At 39.9% G+C, this 19,436-nt stretch overlaps 1 protein-coding gene across 2 annotated transcripts; it reads right to left on the reverse strand.

The window, feature by feature from the left end:
- Positions 1 to 838: 838 nt before the first annotated feature.
- CCNC (cyclin C) lies at positions 839 to 17,764 on the reverse strand. Of its 2 annotated transcripts, XM_059468102.1 has the most exons (12): positions 17,638 to 17,764; positions 16,627 to 16,733; positions 13,059 to 13,143; positions 12,744 to 12,813; positions 11,244 to 11,295; positions 8,648 to 8,703; positions 7,358 to 7,393; positions 5,850 to 5,941; positions 4,656 to 4,723; positions 4,296 to 4,375; positions 3,257 to 3,375; positions 839 to 2,601 (listed from the first exon to the last, which is right to left on the reverse strand). In XM_059468102.1, exons 1-12 carry the CDS (start codon positions 17,667 to 17,669, stop codon positions 2,547 to 2,549), a joined length of 852 nt encoding a protein of 283 aa, XP_059324085.1. In that variant the 5' UTR covers positions 17,670 to 17,764; the 3' UTR covers positions 839 to 2,546. The 2 variants fall into 2 exon arrangements, with proteins under 2 accessions (XP_059324085.1, XP_059324086.1); XM_059468103.1 differs by lacking the exon at positions 13,059 to 13,143 and having other exon boundaries at positions 17,638 to 17,654.
- Between the last annotated feature and the right edge of the window lie 1,672 nt (positions 17,765 to 19,436).

Consider the following 19,436-nt stretch of genomic DNA (forward strand, 5'->3'; position numbering starts at 1 on the left):
ACCTGTGATTTTTCTAGACCTATTGTCTATTCTGAACTGAGTAGCTGTGGGTTGGGTTTTTTTAATAATTGGAAAATTACTGTATCCCTCTTTTTTATTTTCCCTTTTTATTAATCATGGTAGTTTTTATGCAAGATGTTTCTCAAACTATTTGTAGCTTTTGAAATTAGATGATCCTTTCTAATTTGCTTTCCAAATGATTGGGTTTGAGTTAAATACCTTGTCTGATCCAGTTTGTTTCCTTTGGGATTTTTCTTTAAGTCTTTTTGGCATGGATGGCTTGTGTTCGCTTTGACACTTCAGTCACCTGTTGCCATATAATCTGTCAAGAGTTTCAGCTACCTGTCTTTCCACATTTTTATGCACCTCTCCTTTGAAGTGAAGCACGAGAAAGGTGATTTTTTTTTTCTGCATGCTTAGTAGCAAGACTGTTGAATTCACATTATGTTCCATTTCCTGTTGTTCAAAACTACATCTTTTTAAAACTGTCTTCACTGAATCCAGCTCTTTTGACTGCACTTTGTTGCTTTTCACTGTTTTTACTGGAATCAAAGCCTCATCATCCTAGTAGAGAATTGCTTTAAGAAACTTCTAGGTACCATCAAGAAGTGCCTGACATTTTAGCTCTAAGATTTAGGTCCCATTGTGCTTTAGGTGTGAAGTAAAGTCTGCAAAGACTCTTCAGCAGCAAGAAAATATTTAATCACTCTAGCCAGAATTCTTAATTAATTCCCCAATTCCAAAACATGAACTTTCCTGGCAGATTCCATGGTATATGTGAGAAGACTGATGCTTACCTAAAGAACAGTTCCTGTTTAATTACTCCACACAACAAAGGTCAAGTTGCTTTGATTTATTTCTATTCCCCAAGTCCACATTACAAATCCCACAATTTAGACTTCAAGAAATGAAAGCAAAATAGCCAAATTCCACTTCATCAATCAAGTGTCTATAAAAAGTATGGATCAAATGGAAACCAAGTAGCAAAGACCAAAATGTATATTTTTTCCACCTCACCAAAGTGTCTCGGGCTGGTTCACATAATGGTTTATGGAAATAACCTGAACAGAAATAAATGCTAGTAGCCTAATGGGCTACATAGAAAAACACTTCAGTTATATTCCACTGGATGACCAATTACAAAGACAGGTATTTGCAAAAACAGCTGGGGATTTTTTTAAGGGGCCAGTTTTTTGAACCAAGACACATCACAGAGCACACATTTTTAATCTCCCTCCAAGATTTCAGAGCAGTGAAATGTGTTGTTCCAGGAAAACAAAAAACAAAAACCAAAAACAAACAAAAAAAAAAAAAGAAAAAGAAGAGAACAATTTACTGAACTTTATCATTCAACTTTTATACTTGGGTAAATTGGCATCATCATTCAAAATAAAGTTCTACAGAACTTAGTTAGAAACAAAGTTATCTAAAATATCAAGTAATCAATTAAGGCCCATTCCTGTCTTCAGTGGGATATCTTCCTGAGTGAGGAATGCAGGATATGGCCTTCTGTTTGAAGATATCTCATTTTCTCCAGCACAAAGGTAACCAAGGAATCCCATTTCAGTTATTCTAGAGTTGCTCCTAACATCCCAATTAAAATTAGCCAGTATGAAGCTCACCAAACACTTGATCCTCTTAAATAAACTCTCTAATGTACCACACAAATTCACACTAACAGTGAAGGCAGACTAACAGTGTATATCTTTTCTACAAAAAAAATCCACCATAAAAAATAGCAATAATATCCAGATTTGTACTTGATTGTGAAATATTCTGATTGTACCATACAGTACATTTATTTGAAAAAAAAATCCTAGTATGTTGGGTTGTCTTAATTTCTAACACTTGAAATGTTTCAGAAAACTGCAGAATCACTATACATATTGCACTTCTCTGGCAAGCTGGGCTACTGTATCATGGCAAAAACAACCAAGTAGATCTACTGAGGAATACAGCTTTTTTAAACCCAAAAATAGCAACTGACTTTCTTTCCTGCAGTTTTCATTAGAACTGTAACAATATTCTTTACAGGCTTTTCTAGGCATTTGTTTCTGAAGGACTGTGTTACTTGTTGCAGAATCTGTATTTTTTTTTTTTTTAATCAGCAAAACTGAAGGTAATGGACAGATTCAACATAGAGGGCACTATCTTCCTTCAGTCACAAACAAAATGAAGACAACACAAGTCATTAATACAGTTACACTTAGGCCTCGGGTTACTGTCACTCTAAAACAGTTCACTTCAACACAAATAAAACCAAGAATGAACTATTTGTTTTGAGTGAAAAACATTAATCTTTTGCAGCTTGGTTTAAAGTTTGATTCCTTACACTGAAAAAATCTTAGCACATTTGTTCCAGCGTCAGAGAAAACGATGTAGTTTTAGAGAAAAAGCTTTCAAAATGCTTGACACAAACAAGCTATTTATTCTTCGAGTTCTTTGTCAAAGATGTTACTAAAACCTTCTGTCCATTTCATGAACACAGGAAATATCCCAGGATGTCTTGAGTCAAAGTGGTCCATAAAGAAATTCTTTGGAATGCCTTAAGATTGGCTATAACTAGAGTTCTGGCTACCATTTGGACCCTGTTCTCCTTCACTGTTGAAAAAAACAAAAACATGTATCTTCAGTAAGAAGCACCATATTACATTTTTATCTTTTTTTAATTAAAAAATACAGTATTCTGAAAGTAACAAAAATATTTAGAAAGAAAATACTTCAACATATACATAAATAGGTCAAAATATTCTGCTCAGTTTCATAAAAAAATGCAAAGGTTATTCTCAGCATGCATAAATCACTTCACCATATTTATGTGAATAATAAATTCAATATATGCCCATGAAGCTGCCTGCTGAATCTACTTCTGAAGTCAACACTGCAAAGTTCACATTCCATGAGCATGTGCACAGGAATTTGCATGTGCAGATTCCCAGCAGTGATATTTAATCACAGTAATTAAATAGGACATCAAGCAGGCCCAGTTCCATTGAATCTGGCCCAGCCATGGAGCCTCTCACTGGGGTTCCTTACATCTGCTGAGCTGTATTGATCACATTCTAATCACATTAACACTCTCTCTAAGATAATGAATGTTATGCTTCCCACTGGCTCCTGAACAAGCAGGCTGGTTTTGTATCAGAAACATCTGGGCTGTAAAAACAGACACTACACCTTGAATTAAACATTTGCACATTCTTAAGATCACAGTGTAGTTTTTCCATGGGAAAGGTGCAATAAAGAAGTACCATACCTGTTTGGAGGTGGTTTTGGTTTAGGCATTTTACTAAGAATAGTAGCCATCTCTTTTCTCTCATCAAAGTTCTTCCACTGCTCATACAGCTTCAGAATAACCCTGATTATTTCTAAAATCTGAATTAGAAAGAGAAGAGAGCCTAAGGTCAGACACAACAGTGATTTCAACTTTGTCATAGCCTGTTTAATTGTGCAATTAACTAAACAGGCCCCAAGCTGAAACTAAGCAACACAAATTTCATATTATAAACAGAGCTGTCTCACACTTAATCTGGTCCCAAAAAGCATTTAATTAACTTTTTGATTAGTGTGATAAGGAGTATGAGTACTACTTCAATTTGCTTGCTGGAGCTAAATAAAGGTTAAAGAAGCCAACCTGAAAAGTAAAAGAAACTAGTGAGGATGAAGAGCACTGCTAGTATAGGGACAACTGCACCCTGAAATAACCTAATAAACCTAATAAATTAATGAAGGGGATTATTTGACACAGAATTTGCATTAGCAGGGAACTCAATTGAATGATCTTGGTGTCTCCCTGCTTAGCAGGGAGATTGAAGTGACAGTGCTGGGTACCCTCAAAGTGTCAAAAATGTTCTACACTATGCTATACTCTGCACAGGTACATGGAGGAAATGAGAATGGTGCGCTGGCGTGATGCTGAAAAGTGAATCAGAAAATCACATGCATATGAACTTAAAAGTCAAACTCATACTGACAATCTTGTGTGACAGAAAAATGCTGGGAATCCTTTTTCTGGCAAACAGTGTAAAAGATATTGGGTTTATATTTTGGTCTGGAAAATGGCAGTACCAGCAATGCTCTTCTGTTATGCAGTGGTTTTGTCTTGACTTTCAGAGCAGGGTGATAACCAAATAACCTGACATTGTCTCCCTTCCAAAGAGATTTGCCTAAGTGCAACAGCATCTAACAAGAGCACTGAATTTTAAGTTCAAATCAGTACTGCAGATATGTAAGACAACCATGACTACCATTTCTGGTCAGTCCATAACAAGTGGTGGGAATAAAAAACAGAGTACCTTTTCCATATCAACAGACAGCTCAGCAAACCATTGCCTTGCATCCTTCTGCTGGACAACACAGGCCACATGTAGGCAAGCTGCAAAGATCAGGTGACATGGATACTGAATAAAATGCACTCCCAATACAGTTAGAAACATTCCATTTTTTATAAACCCTATACAGTTCAACAAAGAAAACTCGGGATTAATTATCTGACTTTTCTTTAAGGCTTTTAAAGTTGCAAGGCTACAGTGTCAGTGCTGAATGAGACACAACCTGAAGCACCTTATGAGGGCACTTTGAGGAATGCTTGTGATGGGGCAGTGCACAGAATACATCCAGGTAAACATGACCAGGAGACATTACTTGTTACTTACCTAGAGCTATCATGAAAGGAGGGTACAGCAGACAAAGATCAGTTCTGTATGTGTCATTCACTATCCTCCTGTGCAAAAAAGAACTTGTAAGTATCTTCCTATTCACCATGAGACTATATTCCTTCAAATACTGCTGTTGGTTTACAAATATTTTGTCAGTTTTCCAGATGGTCGAAGCAATGAGGCTGCAGGGCACAATATTAATGAAAGATCTTTTCCCTTGTAAAAATCTCTTAGCCTTTCCTTTTTTCCCTTAGAGTCACAGCAGAAGTTTATTTGGAAACATTCTTTTAGTACATAAATGTCTTTCTGCAGCGGATGTGTATGCATACCATCAAATAATTATCTGTTTCACAAATAAGTAAAGGCTAGCATAAAAGCAGTAGTTCTACTGTCTTTCTGTATTTGAAACAGTTGAAGAATGACTTCTGCTAACACAGCTAAAAAACCCTATATATTTGCTTCTACCTCTATTGTAAAGCAGGGCAACCCCCAACATCTGGGAGAAATGATGCATCTGATTCCATGGATATCAGAAGGCTAATTAATTACTTTATTATACTATATGATTCTATACTGCATTACATTACATCTAAACTGAATCTGCACAAGCACTCCCTCAACTCAACTGCCCAGAATCTCATGACTGTCAGCCAACAGTCCCAACACACACGTGGATTCAATTGGTCAATGAATGAAAACACACCAGAATCCAATTACCAATTCCCTTCAGGTAAACAATCTTCCACAATGCACTCCACTTGTGAACAACAAGAGGAGCAGCAATTGAGATAAGAATTGTCTTTTCTTTCTCTGAGGTTGACAGAATATGAATCCCAGAAATATCTCTGGGAAGTTGTGCCTTGCTTTTCTCTGGGAAGAGAAATGCAGCTACAAACCTCCTATGACAATCTTGACAGAAAGAAACTTCCTCTACTCATAGTCACCATTCAGTAATGTTGAAACTGTGCCATTAGAGCTAATCTAACAAAATAAAAATTAGACCACTGCCAAGTAAAATCATTACAGGGCTAAAGAGAGAATAAGCTAATTCAGGGACATATACCTGCACAGGTTAAGTAGGGCACCCTTTCTATTCAAATATGGCTAAGCCTGCTTGATTCAGCAAAAGCATAACTGCTAAACACTTGCTTTCTTGATGAAAGGAGGAACTATTCCCATTGTCTTCATTACCATGCAAGAGGTAGCAGCATGTCTTCTTGGCCCATATCTTGCACATATTGGAGCAAAGGTCTATAAGGATGATATACTATCAAACAGCAGTCCTAGGAAAAATGTCACCAGGACAGAAGTTAGATTTCAATACAGAGCATGTTGTCAGTTCATATTAAAACATTTGGTTTACAAGTCAATTACTGATTTTTTTTTTTTTTTAAGTAGCATTCTAACACCTAGCCCTGCTCTAATGAGGGCAGTGCTCTCTCTAGAATACCATTACACAGCACAGTTGCCAGTCTGTCAATGTCCTTCCCCAAAGAGACACAGAGAGTCACATCTGCAGCACACTGAAACCTCATTTGCTTACAAACCCGTAATTCCCACTTGGAAACACAAAATGCTGCCAGGAAACAGTCTGCTACTAAATACCATACATGGAGAGCATGCCAAAATCATTGATGCTGGTTTGGAAAGAAAGGAAAGAAAAATTCCACTGCTCACAAATTCCCTCATTTCAGGTCCAGGTAAACAACAAGAAATAATCCTCTTGCTAAAAGCAGCCAAATGTGTGGATACTACAGGGAAAAACCACATTAAGTTACATGTGCTGAACACTTACATGAAACACCATTACTGCACACACTATATACTGCATAGTGTACTGGAAAAATAAGTGAATCCCCAAAACATAACTTCTTGTAAATGCAATTACTTGTGCTAAAACTCCTGTATACAAAACTCAAGAGTTACTGCCATGTATAGCAGAGGTATCAAGGGCTAAATCTAAACAGGAATCTAAAAACTGCATTAAAATTACTTGTAGGTACAAACAAAAACTTTGATCTGATTTCCTCTGTGTTCAATTCCCAAAACATTCTCTCATCTGCTGCTTAACTCACTAAGCTGCTCCCTGGTTTCTCACTCCTTTTCTCTGCACTTGAGCAGAACTACTCTAGTACAGCAGTACTAGAGTTCAGTGCTTAACCCATCCAAGTCCAAGCCATATGCAGAAATTAGGCACCTCTTTATCCAAGCCCTGTAAGAAGCCTGGGTTGCCTCCTTTCAGCTACCAAACACAGCAATGGCATAGCTACTCTCACAAAAATCAGCTATGGCTCCTTTATTTGAAAGGGTCTGGAAGAAAATGTCCCACTGTGCTCCTTTCATCCAACAGCCTGATAGTTACAGCATCACCTCAGAAAATGGGAGGCATGAATTCAGTTTCTTTCTCACAGGATTTAAGCCACATCTCACTTCCTAGAAGATTACTCTTATTATTAGGTTGCTATAGACTAGCCTGAATGGGATAGTACCCACACCTTCTGCTAGAACACATATATGCAGCCTCAGATTCTTTTTGGCAAAAAGAAGAGGGCATAGTAAGAATACAACTCTTCATGGTCATAACTGGCCATTCCATCTAGGGAAAAATAGACACTGACATCCCAGTCTCTGCATCAGGACTCAGATCCAGTTACCTCTCTCACAAAAACAAAAGCAGATCCACAAAAAACCCAACCTACCATTAATTCTAAGAGATAGAATTCACATTCTAGTATCTGTAAAGAAGCAAAATCACAGTTAATAAGCAGTATGTTTCAGGCAGCAGAAAGAATTAACTGACACAGAGTTTAACATCAAAAATGCACAAGAATTCTCAACAACTATTTCCAACAGTCCTAAATGCATTTTATCTGAAACTACAAAACCAAACAAAAATAAAATTATTATTGGCTATTGCCTTATCACTATTATAACTCAACTCCAGTCATAACAACAAACAAGTTGAATATTTTGCATCAAGTTTGCTATGAAAGACTGCTTCATTGGCAGCACTTGCCTGATTTAACACCTGGTAGCAGCAAATTGTTCTCAGTGCATAAGAACTTCACAGCAATAGAGAAGTTGTTTTGTAGAATTAGAGCATCTTCATCGGCTCCCTAACTTGTCAAACAGCCTTTCAAAACATTTTCAGATTTCATATGAAATATTCTGTGCAATTGTAACAATTAAATCAGCTCTCACTCTCAATACAGAAGGTGATGCAATGATGACAAAGGAAAAGACTGGACTACTTTTGCTATATGAAAGCAGTACTCCAAAATGTATTTCCATTTGCCTTTATCTATAAAATAGCAGTGCAGTTTTATTATAAGATCTTCGGTATTTTATATTCTGATGCATCATTTGGCTTTCTAGATTGGGTGAAAAGCAAACCAACAAAAAAGTAGTATTTGTTACAGCCAATCTAAAACTATTTAGATGTTTAGCTTTCCAAATTCTACAGCACAGGTCAAAATTAGTTTTAAGAAAAACTAAAAAACTTCTCAGTATTGTGACTGAGAATACCTTGAAAACCACTGGTAAATTTAAAGTACTAATTAAAAACTATTTTTCAAGAGCCATTAAATTTTACAGGCAAAAATAAAACTGCTTTCTGTAAGCCAACTGCTCATGTGTGCAGGCTTGGAAGCATTCCAGGTGCAAAGGCCATTTACTTTCCCTGGAGCAATGTATTTGTAATCAAGAATATTCAAAAAAACCTAAATCTCTTTTCTCATCATGCTATAGAAAAACTACCATTTCAGTCACCCTACCACATCACTTGTCTTTCCTATCAACAATTAAGGAAAGGAGGTTATGTAAGACTTTTATTATTTTTAAAAAGTAACTTTCCCAATATTCTATACAAAACTAATCATGAACAAACCTGACATATGAGTATGAAAATATTTCTTTCTTAGTATTTAAAAGAAAGAATTTCCTGCTAATAATTATATTTGATCAAGTTATATTTCAAATAGCATACTTACATGGTTCATCCTATAAGGAAACTCCTTTGGAAAGGCATATGAAAATCTAGTTTTCACTACAGTAAACAGAAAAAAGTATGTTAAAAATAATGTAATTAATACTTTTACATCTTTCCCTTTCTATTTATTCATCTTGTATATAGCCCTTCAAATCTACCTGGCAGCACAACTTTCACTTTGTGGCTTTCTATACAAAAGGCTTGTATTTCAATGAGAAGAGGTAAGTTACAAGATTTAAGATCCTGAAAAGGAAAGAGAAATACACCTGAAATCCAGATTTGCACACTTAGCCAGACATTTGACTGCTGCTCTGGACACTATCAAGTCTTCTGGTTAACCACCAAGTAGCTCAGGGACAGCTAACTTCCCACAAGTTATCATTCACAGAGCTCTCCAGCTACTGATGTTCAGGATCCCAGTACGAACACAAAATCCAAATGGAATTTTCATGTGGGATTTTTTACACAGGTTTGACCCTTCAACAGGCAAGATTTTAAAGGAACTAATGAAGTCTTAGAAAAGCAAGCCCAAGGGCAGGGTAAGGGAGTTCAGCCAGACTTCTTGCAGGCCCAGAATGTAATGATTATCTCTAATTGAGATATTTAAGTAATCTTTGTGTATTTTACAAGGAGAATGAATACAGTTAGTGCACTGGTAAGAAACATGCTAATATGTAAAACCAAAGTGATTTAATGTAAGAAATGCTGAACAAGAAAAACAAGAACACTTGAAGATGTGGATTAGACTTTTGTACACATAAAACATTTAAAAAGCTATTTTAAGTCCTTGCCGTCCAAGGAAAACAAGCAACATTTGACATCCTGGAAGTGGACAATGTTCCTTATAATAATGACGGACAGTATATTATTAAATGATACTATTGCTATTACTTCCAGAAAATCAGTATGACATTCAGTTCAAAGACAGCATCAGTCCTCTGGACCAAAGAATTCACCATTTAGACCTAGGGTGAACTTCGTTAGAAAATTTGTTGTAGGACACAAGACTGGGCTACTGATTGGAAATTTTAATTACTTCAAGAAAGAGAAGAATTAATAAGAGAGTTTCTCAAGATGTATGCAAACTGAAGATGTTCATGGTAAAAAAAATACCAATTTGAGAAAGAAGCTAGGGAGAAAAAGCATTTTTCCCACAAAGCAAGCTGCAGACACAACTACTACACAGAGCAGTCATTTTAGTGAGATGTGTTAATAGAAGAAAAACCTCTTGAAGAGGTTGTTGAAAACCAGGCTAAGATCATCTTCCTTACAAAGGAAGCAAGTGTTATTAACTTCATGTTGTTACTGAGCTAAAAGCAAACAAACCTCTTAAACCAGCCACTATTACATTAGTCAACCCTTTTGTTAGCTTGTTTTTGATTTTACTTGTCTCATCTTTTCTTGCCTTTGGTATTTAAGGCCTCCCAAAAACTGCTGTGTGCTACTGAAGCAACTCTGGTAAAGGAAGACCAGGTGGGATAAAAGAATAAATGCTTGGAGAAAGCCTGTTGCCTGCCCCCACTTCCATGAAATGCACAGTACTCATCAGGGCTGACAGGACTTCTAGGTGTGACGAAGAGCTGTGAGGAAAATCTTCTATAGGGTCCTGAGACTGGAATTCTGAGAAACAGCACAGCTAAGAACCAGATGTCTAAGTAAAATCAGCTGCCACATTTATACGAAAATCCATCTAACCATGTCACTTATGCATCAAAACTTCCAGACAATGGTGCTTCTGATGTAAAAATAGCTACTCTCAGTGCTAAACCCAGTACTGGTCTTGGTCATGCTGGCACCAAAGATGTGTTTCAGCTCCTGGTGGCAGAACTGTCACAGGGCCAGCCCCATGGACTGATACACTGTGTGCATCTGGAGGCTGCAGATGCAGCCAGTCACCTGTCCCCTCAACGGCTGACCTACATTTGGCAGAGCACAGCCAGGAATTGCCCATTGAGAGCAGCTGGACCTTCTGGGTCAGATAACAGCATTCAGCTAAGGAAGACATCACTTCAAGAGTTTGATGGATGACATGTAGGTTACATGAACTGGGAAATACAAAGGCAAGTGGGAAAGATAGAGGATTAAGTAATTACAGTGCAATTTTATTGAATTTATTGTAAACAATTGGTGATAAAATGTATTTTTAGAAATAAATACCATGTGCAAAGACTAATTTTATGATGTGGAAAAAAGGATTTTAAAAAATCTGAAGGTATACAGCCTACCAAAAATTCTTAAAACGGGTTCTTTCATAGAGCTTTACCTTTTACTAAACAGGCAAAGTTGTAAATTTCCAATTCTAACTTTGAGTAGTTCAGCATTCAATTTACTACTCGAGGTTGTTCATAAATTTCAATAGTTTTATTTTATGACTTTGTTTTCACTTATGCTTGGCATAAGTTCCAAAACTAACACAGAACGGACTCTTCTGTCTCTGTATTTGGAAACAGAAGCTATTTATTCTAAATGGTTTTAACTTGCTCTTTAAGTCCTCCATGATTTGACAAAAAGCTACCTTTTAAAAAAAAGCAAAGAAACCAACTGATCTCCCTACAGAGATACTTAATTAGAGTGTAATGAAAATTACTGACACTTACATACAGAAGTAGCAGCAGAAATCAATCTTGTATTTGAAACAACACCAAATTCCTGAAGAAAAAGAATGGTAAATGAGGTGAACCACCTGAAACACCATACACTGACATTGTTATCAAATTAAAATAATGGCTTCTTACTAAGTTGGGCTTCCTTTTGCAATATTGTAGTATTTGGCTTTTTCCCCCACCCCTTTTTTTTTCTTTCCTCAAGGTAAACAGGGCTAAACTCTACCTAAGAGTTATTTCATTGATTAGTTTCTTGGTTGTTTGTGAGGAACAGTAAAGATTTATGAAAGGTACAAAAGCATCAAAAGCTCAGCTGGCTAACATTCTTTCTATAAAACAGAGAAGACAGCTTCAAGGAGGTTATTTTTTTCCTTATCTCATTTGGAGAGAAAACTGTCTTTAGAAGCCTGCCATTAACTACCCTTTTTAGTTATGTTTTTGTGAAGTCTTAGCTCCTGTGCGGAGACAGTCAGCAATCTGAAAATTTTTTTGTATAGAGTGTTCTTTCAGAGAAGTCCATAGCTGAATCAAGAGTGCTGCCCTCTAAAGCTGCAGAAGCTTTAGGAAGGCTACACAGGAAGGAAGGCTGCACAGACTTCTAATTTAAGGTATATTTACCTATATACACTCTATGTCTGTGCCTGCGTAAATGCTCATTTAACAGGTTGATAAAAAAGCAGTCCTCCAACACTCTCTCTTTTCCTTGATGTCTTCCAAACACTGAAGAGTGTCACAGTACTTGTACAGACAACAGTATCACATGTCACCACTAGTTTAGTAGGACTGTTTCTACCATCCATAAAGTATTTGAGCTCCTTCTGTAAAACTCCTTAGTGCTGACATATATAAAGTGGCCAATTTGACTTTTTTCCATTACAGAGACACTTCTCAACCAGCTGTAAACTTGCTGCATTACAGAGGACTCACACTAACTCTTGGCCACATTCAAAGGGGAGCACTGATGGTGAAGGCATGGAGCCCTCTCACCACCACTCCCAATGGGTCAGTTCCTTATAATTTCTCAAGGACAGAGCACGAGCTACAACATACTTTTAATCCAAGTAATGAAAGTGTGGTAAACTCTGAGGATCCCTTGCTATATGAAATAGAACAAGATAATTAGGGGAAAAAATTCCCATTATGTTTTAAAGTTTGAGTGAACATAAATAAGGAGAAACACACCAGAAAGGAGACACTGATTAAGATATACACAATTTAAGATACAGTGTATGTAAATATTTCAACATTGTGTGACAGTGAAAAAGCCATTTAAAATACTTTTTCAGTTTTCAGAGGCACTTCAAAGTCAGTAATTTAGACAAATTTTGAAGGCCTTCTCTGTCTCCTTTTCTCAAATGCTACAGAAATCTATGCAAAAAAGAGAAGGTTTAACCCCCAAAGCATGAAGAAAGACAAAAAATTTGAAAGTCCTAAACGTTTTCTTTCTCTCATACATCACATAATGTTACATTAAAAAATTGTAATACTTCATACCTCTACTTTGGATGCCAAAAACACACACGTAGGAGCCATTAATACTGGATCTATACTTTTTAGGGAATATCTGAAATGTTACAACAAAATTATAATATGTTGTTTCATACATGTAGAACGATTAATCTATTAAGAGCACCACACTTCCTTTTGAAAAAGCAAAGCTTAAGTTAACTTTATTAAAGCATAAAAGCTTTACACCATCCAGAAAACAAAAGTGGCACTGTTTTTAATACAGAACTGCATTTTTAAAGGGCTACCAAAATGTGCCTAGCAAATGTTTTATTCTTGTACCATCATAGTAAACAGTCCTACCTGGCATAGAATCTCTTGAAGTAGACTGTAGCAGTGGCAATAACTTGTTGTCTTAATTTAAGATGTTCACCTAAAGCCTGGATAACTTAAAAAAAAATGAACAAAAGCTTGAGTTGAGTTTTTTTAAACAATTTGACACCAAATAGCAAAGGGTCTCAAAACACAGCTAGTGCTGGGGATTCTAAGGAGCAGCACCACAGTCTTCTCCCTCTGTTGCTCTAGAGAGACAACACGCTGCTGCAAACCTACGGACCTGCAGGTGAAGAACTGCTGCCTCCTGAAGCTTGGGGACACCTTCAAAAAGGAAAAGGAACTTTGATTCATTGTGTACAAAGTGAGTGTGACCTTTAAGAAGATGACAACACAAACCTCTGAAGGGTAAAGCTCAGGTATTCCATATTAGAGCAAAACAAATTCAGACACAGGAAGTATAAATCCTCGGCTCTTCAGTGCCACACAAAATGGATGGTATTTTTTCAAATATGTAAAACTGCCAACACAAACACGGTCATTACATTTGGCAGAGGCAGCAGGTGTTAAAAAAATGACATATTTAGTCTAGGGAGAAGGGGTGGGAGACCAGAGGATGCAGTCAGCTGCTCCATCACGGTGGTCCTCTGCCAGTTGGCCAAGAAACAACCCTGGTGTCATCTGTGCAGGTAGCTCTTGTTTGGCCTCCCAGGCAAAGGAAAGGTGCCAAGCAAATTAGATGCATCAAGCTGGGATTAAGAGCAGGGGTTGATGTAAAGAATGGCACAGTGAAACATAAGGTTGTTACTTGTTATTTTTCCCATACTTCTGCGCCGCCATTATTCTGAGAACGGCTCGGCTCTGTGAAGACTCCCTCTTCTTTTTTTCCTCCCTCATGAGAAATGTCAAAAACAATATTTTAAAATACACTTAAGTAGATACTTTAAATATGTACAGCAAGACCATGTCAGTGACCACTGGTGGGAAAAGCAAACAATTCTGTTGTCAATCACCACTAAATTCTTAGTCTTTACTTAAACACTCAAGTTGAGAGTTTTTGCCCATGCTGTTATCATGTATCCCCTGTGAACAGCCAGGGTACACATTTGTCACCCACTGGCAAGGCCCAAAGCAACACTAAATCCCTGCCTGTGTCACATCATTCTTTTTCTAGAGAAGAATACCAAATTGGGACTAGTTTGACAGTGACATAGGACAAGCAACACTTCCAAAAAGGGTGTTAAACTCAGTCTGCAATGTCTGTACAAATATTAAACATTTGATCAGCATATCTTGGGAGCTTGGAAAGAATTTTTGCCTTTAATTTGACCATGGGGCTAAAAAGCTGTCCTACTACTAGGGCATCAGAAAAATTCAAGTATTAGGCTAAACAGAATTCTCCAAATATGTCTCATACTCCCATGGGATTTTCAGGAATGGTTAGGCCATCTGCTGTCAGAGAAAAATCAAGTGTGGTTTAGAAGAAAAAAATGGACAAAAGCCTAGAGAGACTTAATGAAATGGAAGCTTGTATATGCTGGGAAAAATTCCAATGCTTGTTATTATTTTAATATTTGAAAATATTAAAATTTGAAAAGAAACTATAAAATCATTTATTCCTGCATGTTTAGAAAGTAAGCAGTTTTGGTAGTTTGGGATTTTTTAGTAAAGGTTGTTTTAAATCTGAGTATTTTGAGTAGCCTCTAACACAAACATTACTGCTTCTGCCCAAAACCAAAAAGGGAAAACAGCTAATACTTCTCAACCAAAACCAGTTAAGGCTTGGTGATCCAAACAGAGAAATCAATATCAGTTTATTTTTTCAAACTACTTCAGAAGATGATCTTTTTCCTTCTCTTCATAGCTGCAGGGAGCCATACAATCAGTTAGTGATCTACTGCACTTGTTTTCCAATGAGAAAGCAGCAGGAAATTGCCCCTCTCCATGCAGATTTTAATTGCTTTAGGGAACAACCATCTCCTGGGCTGACACACACTGAATATGACATGCTGGGGCCAGGCCTCAGCTGCTCTCAGGTAGTGCAGATGGGAGACAAGGGGGGACCCAAAGCAGGGTCTCTGTTCAGAGGCATTGAGGACACAACACATGGAGGGTTTGAACACAGAGCAGCCCTGCCCTCTGTCCTGCCCTCTCTGCTAGAGAGGGGAGAAAGCCCAGCAGCACTCACTCCTACAGAGTAGGCTGTGTTTGTCCAGGCACAGGGGAGATCCTGGCAGAGCTGCTCTCCAGCTGCCCCCAGTCACTCACCTACCTTCAGGGGAGGCAAGCAGGGCCAAGGAAAAGGACCCTGGGAACCACAAACCATAACTAACAAACTAACTTGTTTGCTTTGTAAAGCTTTGTTTACCCAAGCAAAACAAATGAAGTGAAACATTTAAAAGGCTTATTTCACAGTTCAAATTAATACTAGTGAAAATTAGCAAAAAAATACAGTTTTAGAAATATCCATTACCCTCCTTCTGTCTCTTTTTGTATTAAGAAGTTAGACACTTGGTTTTAACCTCAAGAAATTTCAGGAATGGGTCAAATGGGTAAATCATTGCTAGCTTGATTTCCTGATGCCCTACAAGCAATAAAACAGAGGTATCCATAGTGATCGTGTTTATAGCATATGCAATTGTTACAAAAATAGCTGAGCTAAGAGAGAAGCAATGGTATCTTTAACAGATACCATTCCAGCACTGACATAAGATCTTCCAGTGGCTCTGGGAAAGTCACTTCACTTCTCTGTCACAAGTCTGGCCAGACAGCTGAAAAAAATAAGCATTCTGTACTTTAAAGGACTGCTGCAATAAATATATAAAGAGCTGCTTGCAAACAAGTTACTAGTCAGCAATATCCTTTGTGTAAGGAGATGTTTTAAACTACTGAACAATTGCACAGAGAAAATTTTAAGTGCCTTTGTAATCTGATATACTCAGGTGTGGCCATTCATATGGATACCTAATGCTTTGCAAGATCAAGTGAATCTTAGACAACTTCACACACAAGTCCCAAATTCTTTGGGAGAACAGGCTGCTTGCCAACAGCTCTCAGAAACTTGTTGACAATTTGAGAGCCACCTGGTACTGGGAAATCAGTCAGAAGACAAAACATGGGCTGTGTTGCAGGTTTCAGAGAATCTAAGTGAACACAAATAACAAGTTTCCAAACTCTGCTGTTTAACAGGATGGCACAGATCACCTAAAATATTTACCCCACCCTAAGAACCCTCCAAAAGCTCAGGCTGAGTACTAATGCTTAATATTGAGCCTTTAATACACTAGCTTAGAAGTTTCTGCTTGCTTCTCCTCCTTTTATGTTTTGATAAGAACTTCTTGAAAATACGAAAATTTACTGTTTCATCCTATCACAGGTTAAAATGTCATATATGCAGCTAATTAGCCTGCAAGGTCTCCTAGAATTGTGTTAGTACAACTAACAAATTGTTTATATCCCACAGCTTTGTTAAAATAGGCTGTGAAAGTATATGTAATACAACAATGAAAACATTTCATTCTCTAAGCAATTCAAACCTCCATTTAGACATGGCACACATTGCACAGATTTTATGGCAGAAATAAAAAAAAAGCTTTACCATTAGTAAAAAATATCTGTAGCTTCCAATATTCTTCTTCAGTCAGAAATTTCAAGTCTTTCTGGCGTTCTTTCAATAGATCTTGTTTATCCAAAATCCATTGTAAGCTAGAGGAATGGAAAATAATTTCAGCAACTCTTTTATCAACGTTATACTGTATCTCCTGTACAAACAGACTGAATTAAGGCTTGGGGATAAAGAGCTTGTGGCCTTAAACAACGCCACAAACAATCTTCTCAAGCAACTGTTCTTCGGGATTTTTGAAAGTTAGACAACTGAAAACAAAGCAACAAAAAACCAGAAACCAAACAACAAAACATGAGCTACCAGGGGCTGAGATCAGCCTCTCCCAGTAAGATGGCTGTACGGATCTCAGACCCCGGGAATCGCTAACAAGGTTTATGCTGCAGCCATTTCATCACGGCACCATTCAAACCTTGACCATGCGCTCAGCATGAAGTGTTCCAGGGCAGAATCACAGAATCAATCAGGTTGGAAAAGACCTCTGAGATCCAGTCCAACCCATGACCGAACATCACCCCGTCAACTACACCGAGTGCCACGTCCAATCTTTCCTTAAACACCTCCGGGGACGGTGACTCCACCGCCCCCCTGGGCAGCCCGTCCCAGCATCAATCCAGTATCGACTTCCTGACGTCCGCCCAAGCTGCCGAGGCCCGGCTGCCCCACGGCTGGGGACCGGCGTGTCAGGGACCCGAGCTCCCGCACTCCGGAGCCCGGGGAGCCGCGGGCACCCACACCGGGACACGATCCCTGTCCCGGAGCGCCCGAACGCCTCCCGAGCGGCGGCTGAGCGGGGCCGGCCCGGGCTGTTCCCGCACCCAGCCCGGCTCCCGCCAGGGTGCCGCGGCGAGCAGGGCCCGCCGGCCGCCCGGCGCTCCCGGGCCTCCCTCCAGCGCCGTGCCCGCCGCCCGGCCCGGCAATGAATGGCCAGAGCGCGGCGGCGGCCCGCAGCACCCGTGCCCCGCGCCCCGCGGCCGCGGCACCCACTAGTGAGAGCTCTGCCAGAAGTTCCCGGCCATGGGAAGGAGCGGAGCGGAGCGGGGAGGAGGCGCCCGGGCCCGCGATGCCCCGGCCCCGCCGCCACAGCGCCGCCGCCCCCGCGCCGGCAGCAGGAAGGAGGAGGCGGCCGCCGCCGCCGCCGGCCGGCAACACGCGGCACTGGGAACCGTTCCCCCGCGCGCGGGTTCCGCCCGCCCCGCCGGCCCCCGCAGCCCCCCTGGCCCCGCTGGCTGCCGCAGGGACACGGACCGCGATGGGCCCGGAGGGAGGCACCTTCCCAACCACCCGGTCCGGCCCCCGCCGTGTCCACGGACACCTTCCCCTAGGCCAGGTTTCTTCGCGCACCGTCCAACACGGCCTTGGGCACTGCCAGGGATGGTGCAGCCACAGCTGCTCTGGGCAGCCTGTTCAGTGCCTCACCACCTTCACATGGAAAGAATTTCATCCATATTTCCAGCCCAAACCTGCCCTCTGTCAGTACAAAACTGGCTGCTTCTCCCAATAAGGTCCCTACTGTGAGCAGCCAGGAAGATCCAGAGCTTACTTGTCTTGTGCTGCCTCCACCTCACCTAAATCTCCCTTTAACTTCCCTGTTCCCAAGTTTTCATGGCTCAGCTTGCTCCGTGCTCTGGAATTTTCCTCATCCGAGAGAGTCTCTAGAGACATTTACTTAATAATTCTAGATTTAAACTACAAACAGGACGTTCATGGGCCTGCTTTCTTTCCATGCTCCTTCCTGTGGTGCCTCTCAGCTTCTTAGTGGGATCTGAGATGTATCAACACGTGTATTGAGATGTATCAATACCTTGCACTTGAAAATTTGGGAACTAGGAAGTTAAAGGGAAATTTAGATTCTATTTAGAAATGATGAAGCAGAGAGGGAAGATGCACAGAGGGTAAAGTGATGTCATGGTTTAGAAATTATATTTTCAAGTGTTGTGTTCACAGTGAAACTACTCCAGACCTCACATGACTCACACACTTCCCTGTCCCCTTGTCCCCTCATCTTCCCCCCAGCCAATTTCCCCAGGGGTGGCTGGAGCAGAACTAGAGGCACAAAAGGTGAAGACCATGGACTAAGAGGAGAACAATTTACTGGAAACAGCAATGAGATAAGAAACAAACATTAACAGCAACAACATTAATGACAGAGTGTAGGAGAAAACAAAAGTTGTCGCTCACCCTGTGGAAACCCCAATCAATGCCCAACCACTCCCTCTGCAGTGCTATCCCAGCCTCCAATCCAGCCTTTTTCCTGCCCTGTCCCTGGAAAATGGCAGGAGGTGGCATAGAATAACCTCTAGGTCCTGGCCCTGGCCCTCATGGCTACAGCAGAAATTAAGCCTGTCCTGGCTGGAGCCAGGACAGATGGAGCCAGTGGTGTTTCTAAATGCTTTTGCTGGCAGAATGAGACACTGTTCTGGCATGCCAGAGAGACTCTAGGTCTGAGACCCTGTTTATACATAAGAACGTGGAGGAGGGAGGTAGAGAAAAATATTTTGCAAACCCTTTACCTTTCTTTTCTCAGTGCAAGGAGACACAATGGAAACCACAGGCTGGGTTTGTGGGGAGTCTGTGGGGACTCTCTGCCCTGACACCTTTCTCCAGAAAATATCCAGACTTTGCAGGGTTTGGGAAAAGGAACTTACTCTGCTGTGTCAGTGTCACAAAGAGGTGAACCAAACTGCCAGCAAATGCCCTGGATCACAGCGACCCACAAGCACAAACACATCACATACAGCATAGCACAGCACCAAGGAGTCAGCAGAGGCTGCTGTGTAACAGAG

The sequence above is a fragment of the Ammospiza nelsoni genome, chromosome 3 (genome assembly GCF_027579445.1).
Source record: "Ammospiza nelsoni isolate bAmmNel1 chromosome 3, bAmmNel1.pri, whole genome shotgun sequence".
In the NCBI taxonomy this organism is placed as follows: Eukaryota; Metazoa; Chordata; class Aves; order Passeriformes; family Passerellidae; genus Ammospiza; species Ammospiza nelsoni.

Bases quoted from the DNA above. Each gene is read 5' to 3' on its own strand.
- CCNC (XM_059468102.1), bottom strand. From the start codon at position 17,669: ATGGCCGGGAACTTCTGGCAGAGCTCTCACTA. The intron at 7,394-8,647 runs GTAAGTATGCTA...GCTTCTTTACAG, and splicing joins TTCCTTATAGGATGAACCAT to ATACTAGAATGTGAATTCTA. The intron at 4,724-5,849 runs GTAATGAAGACA...TTTTTTGCACAG, and splicing joins ATGCTGCTACCTCTTGCATG to GAGGATAGTGAATGACACAT.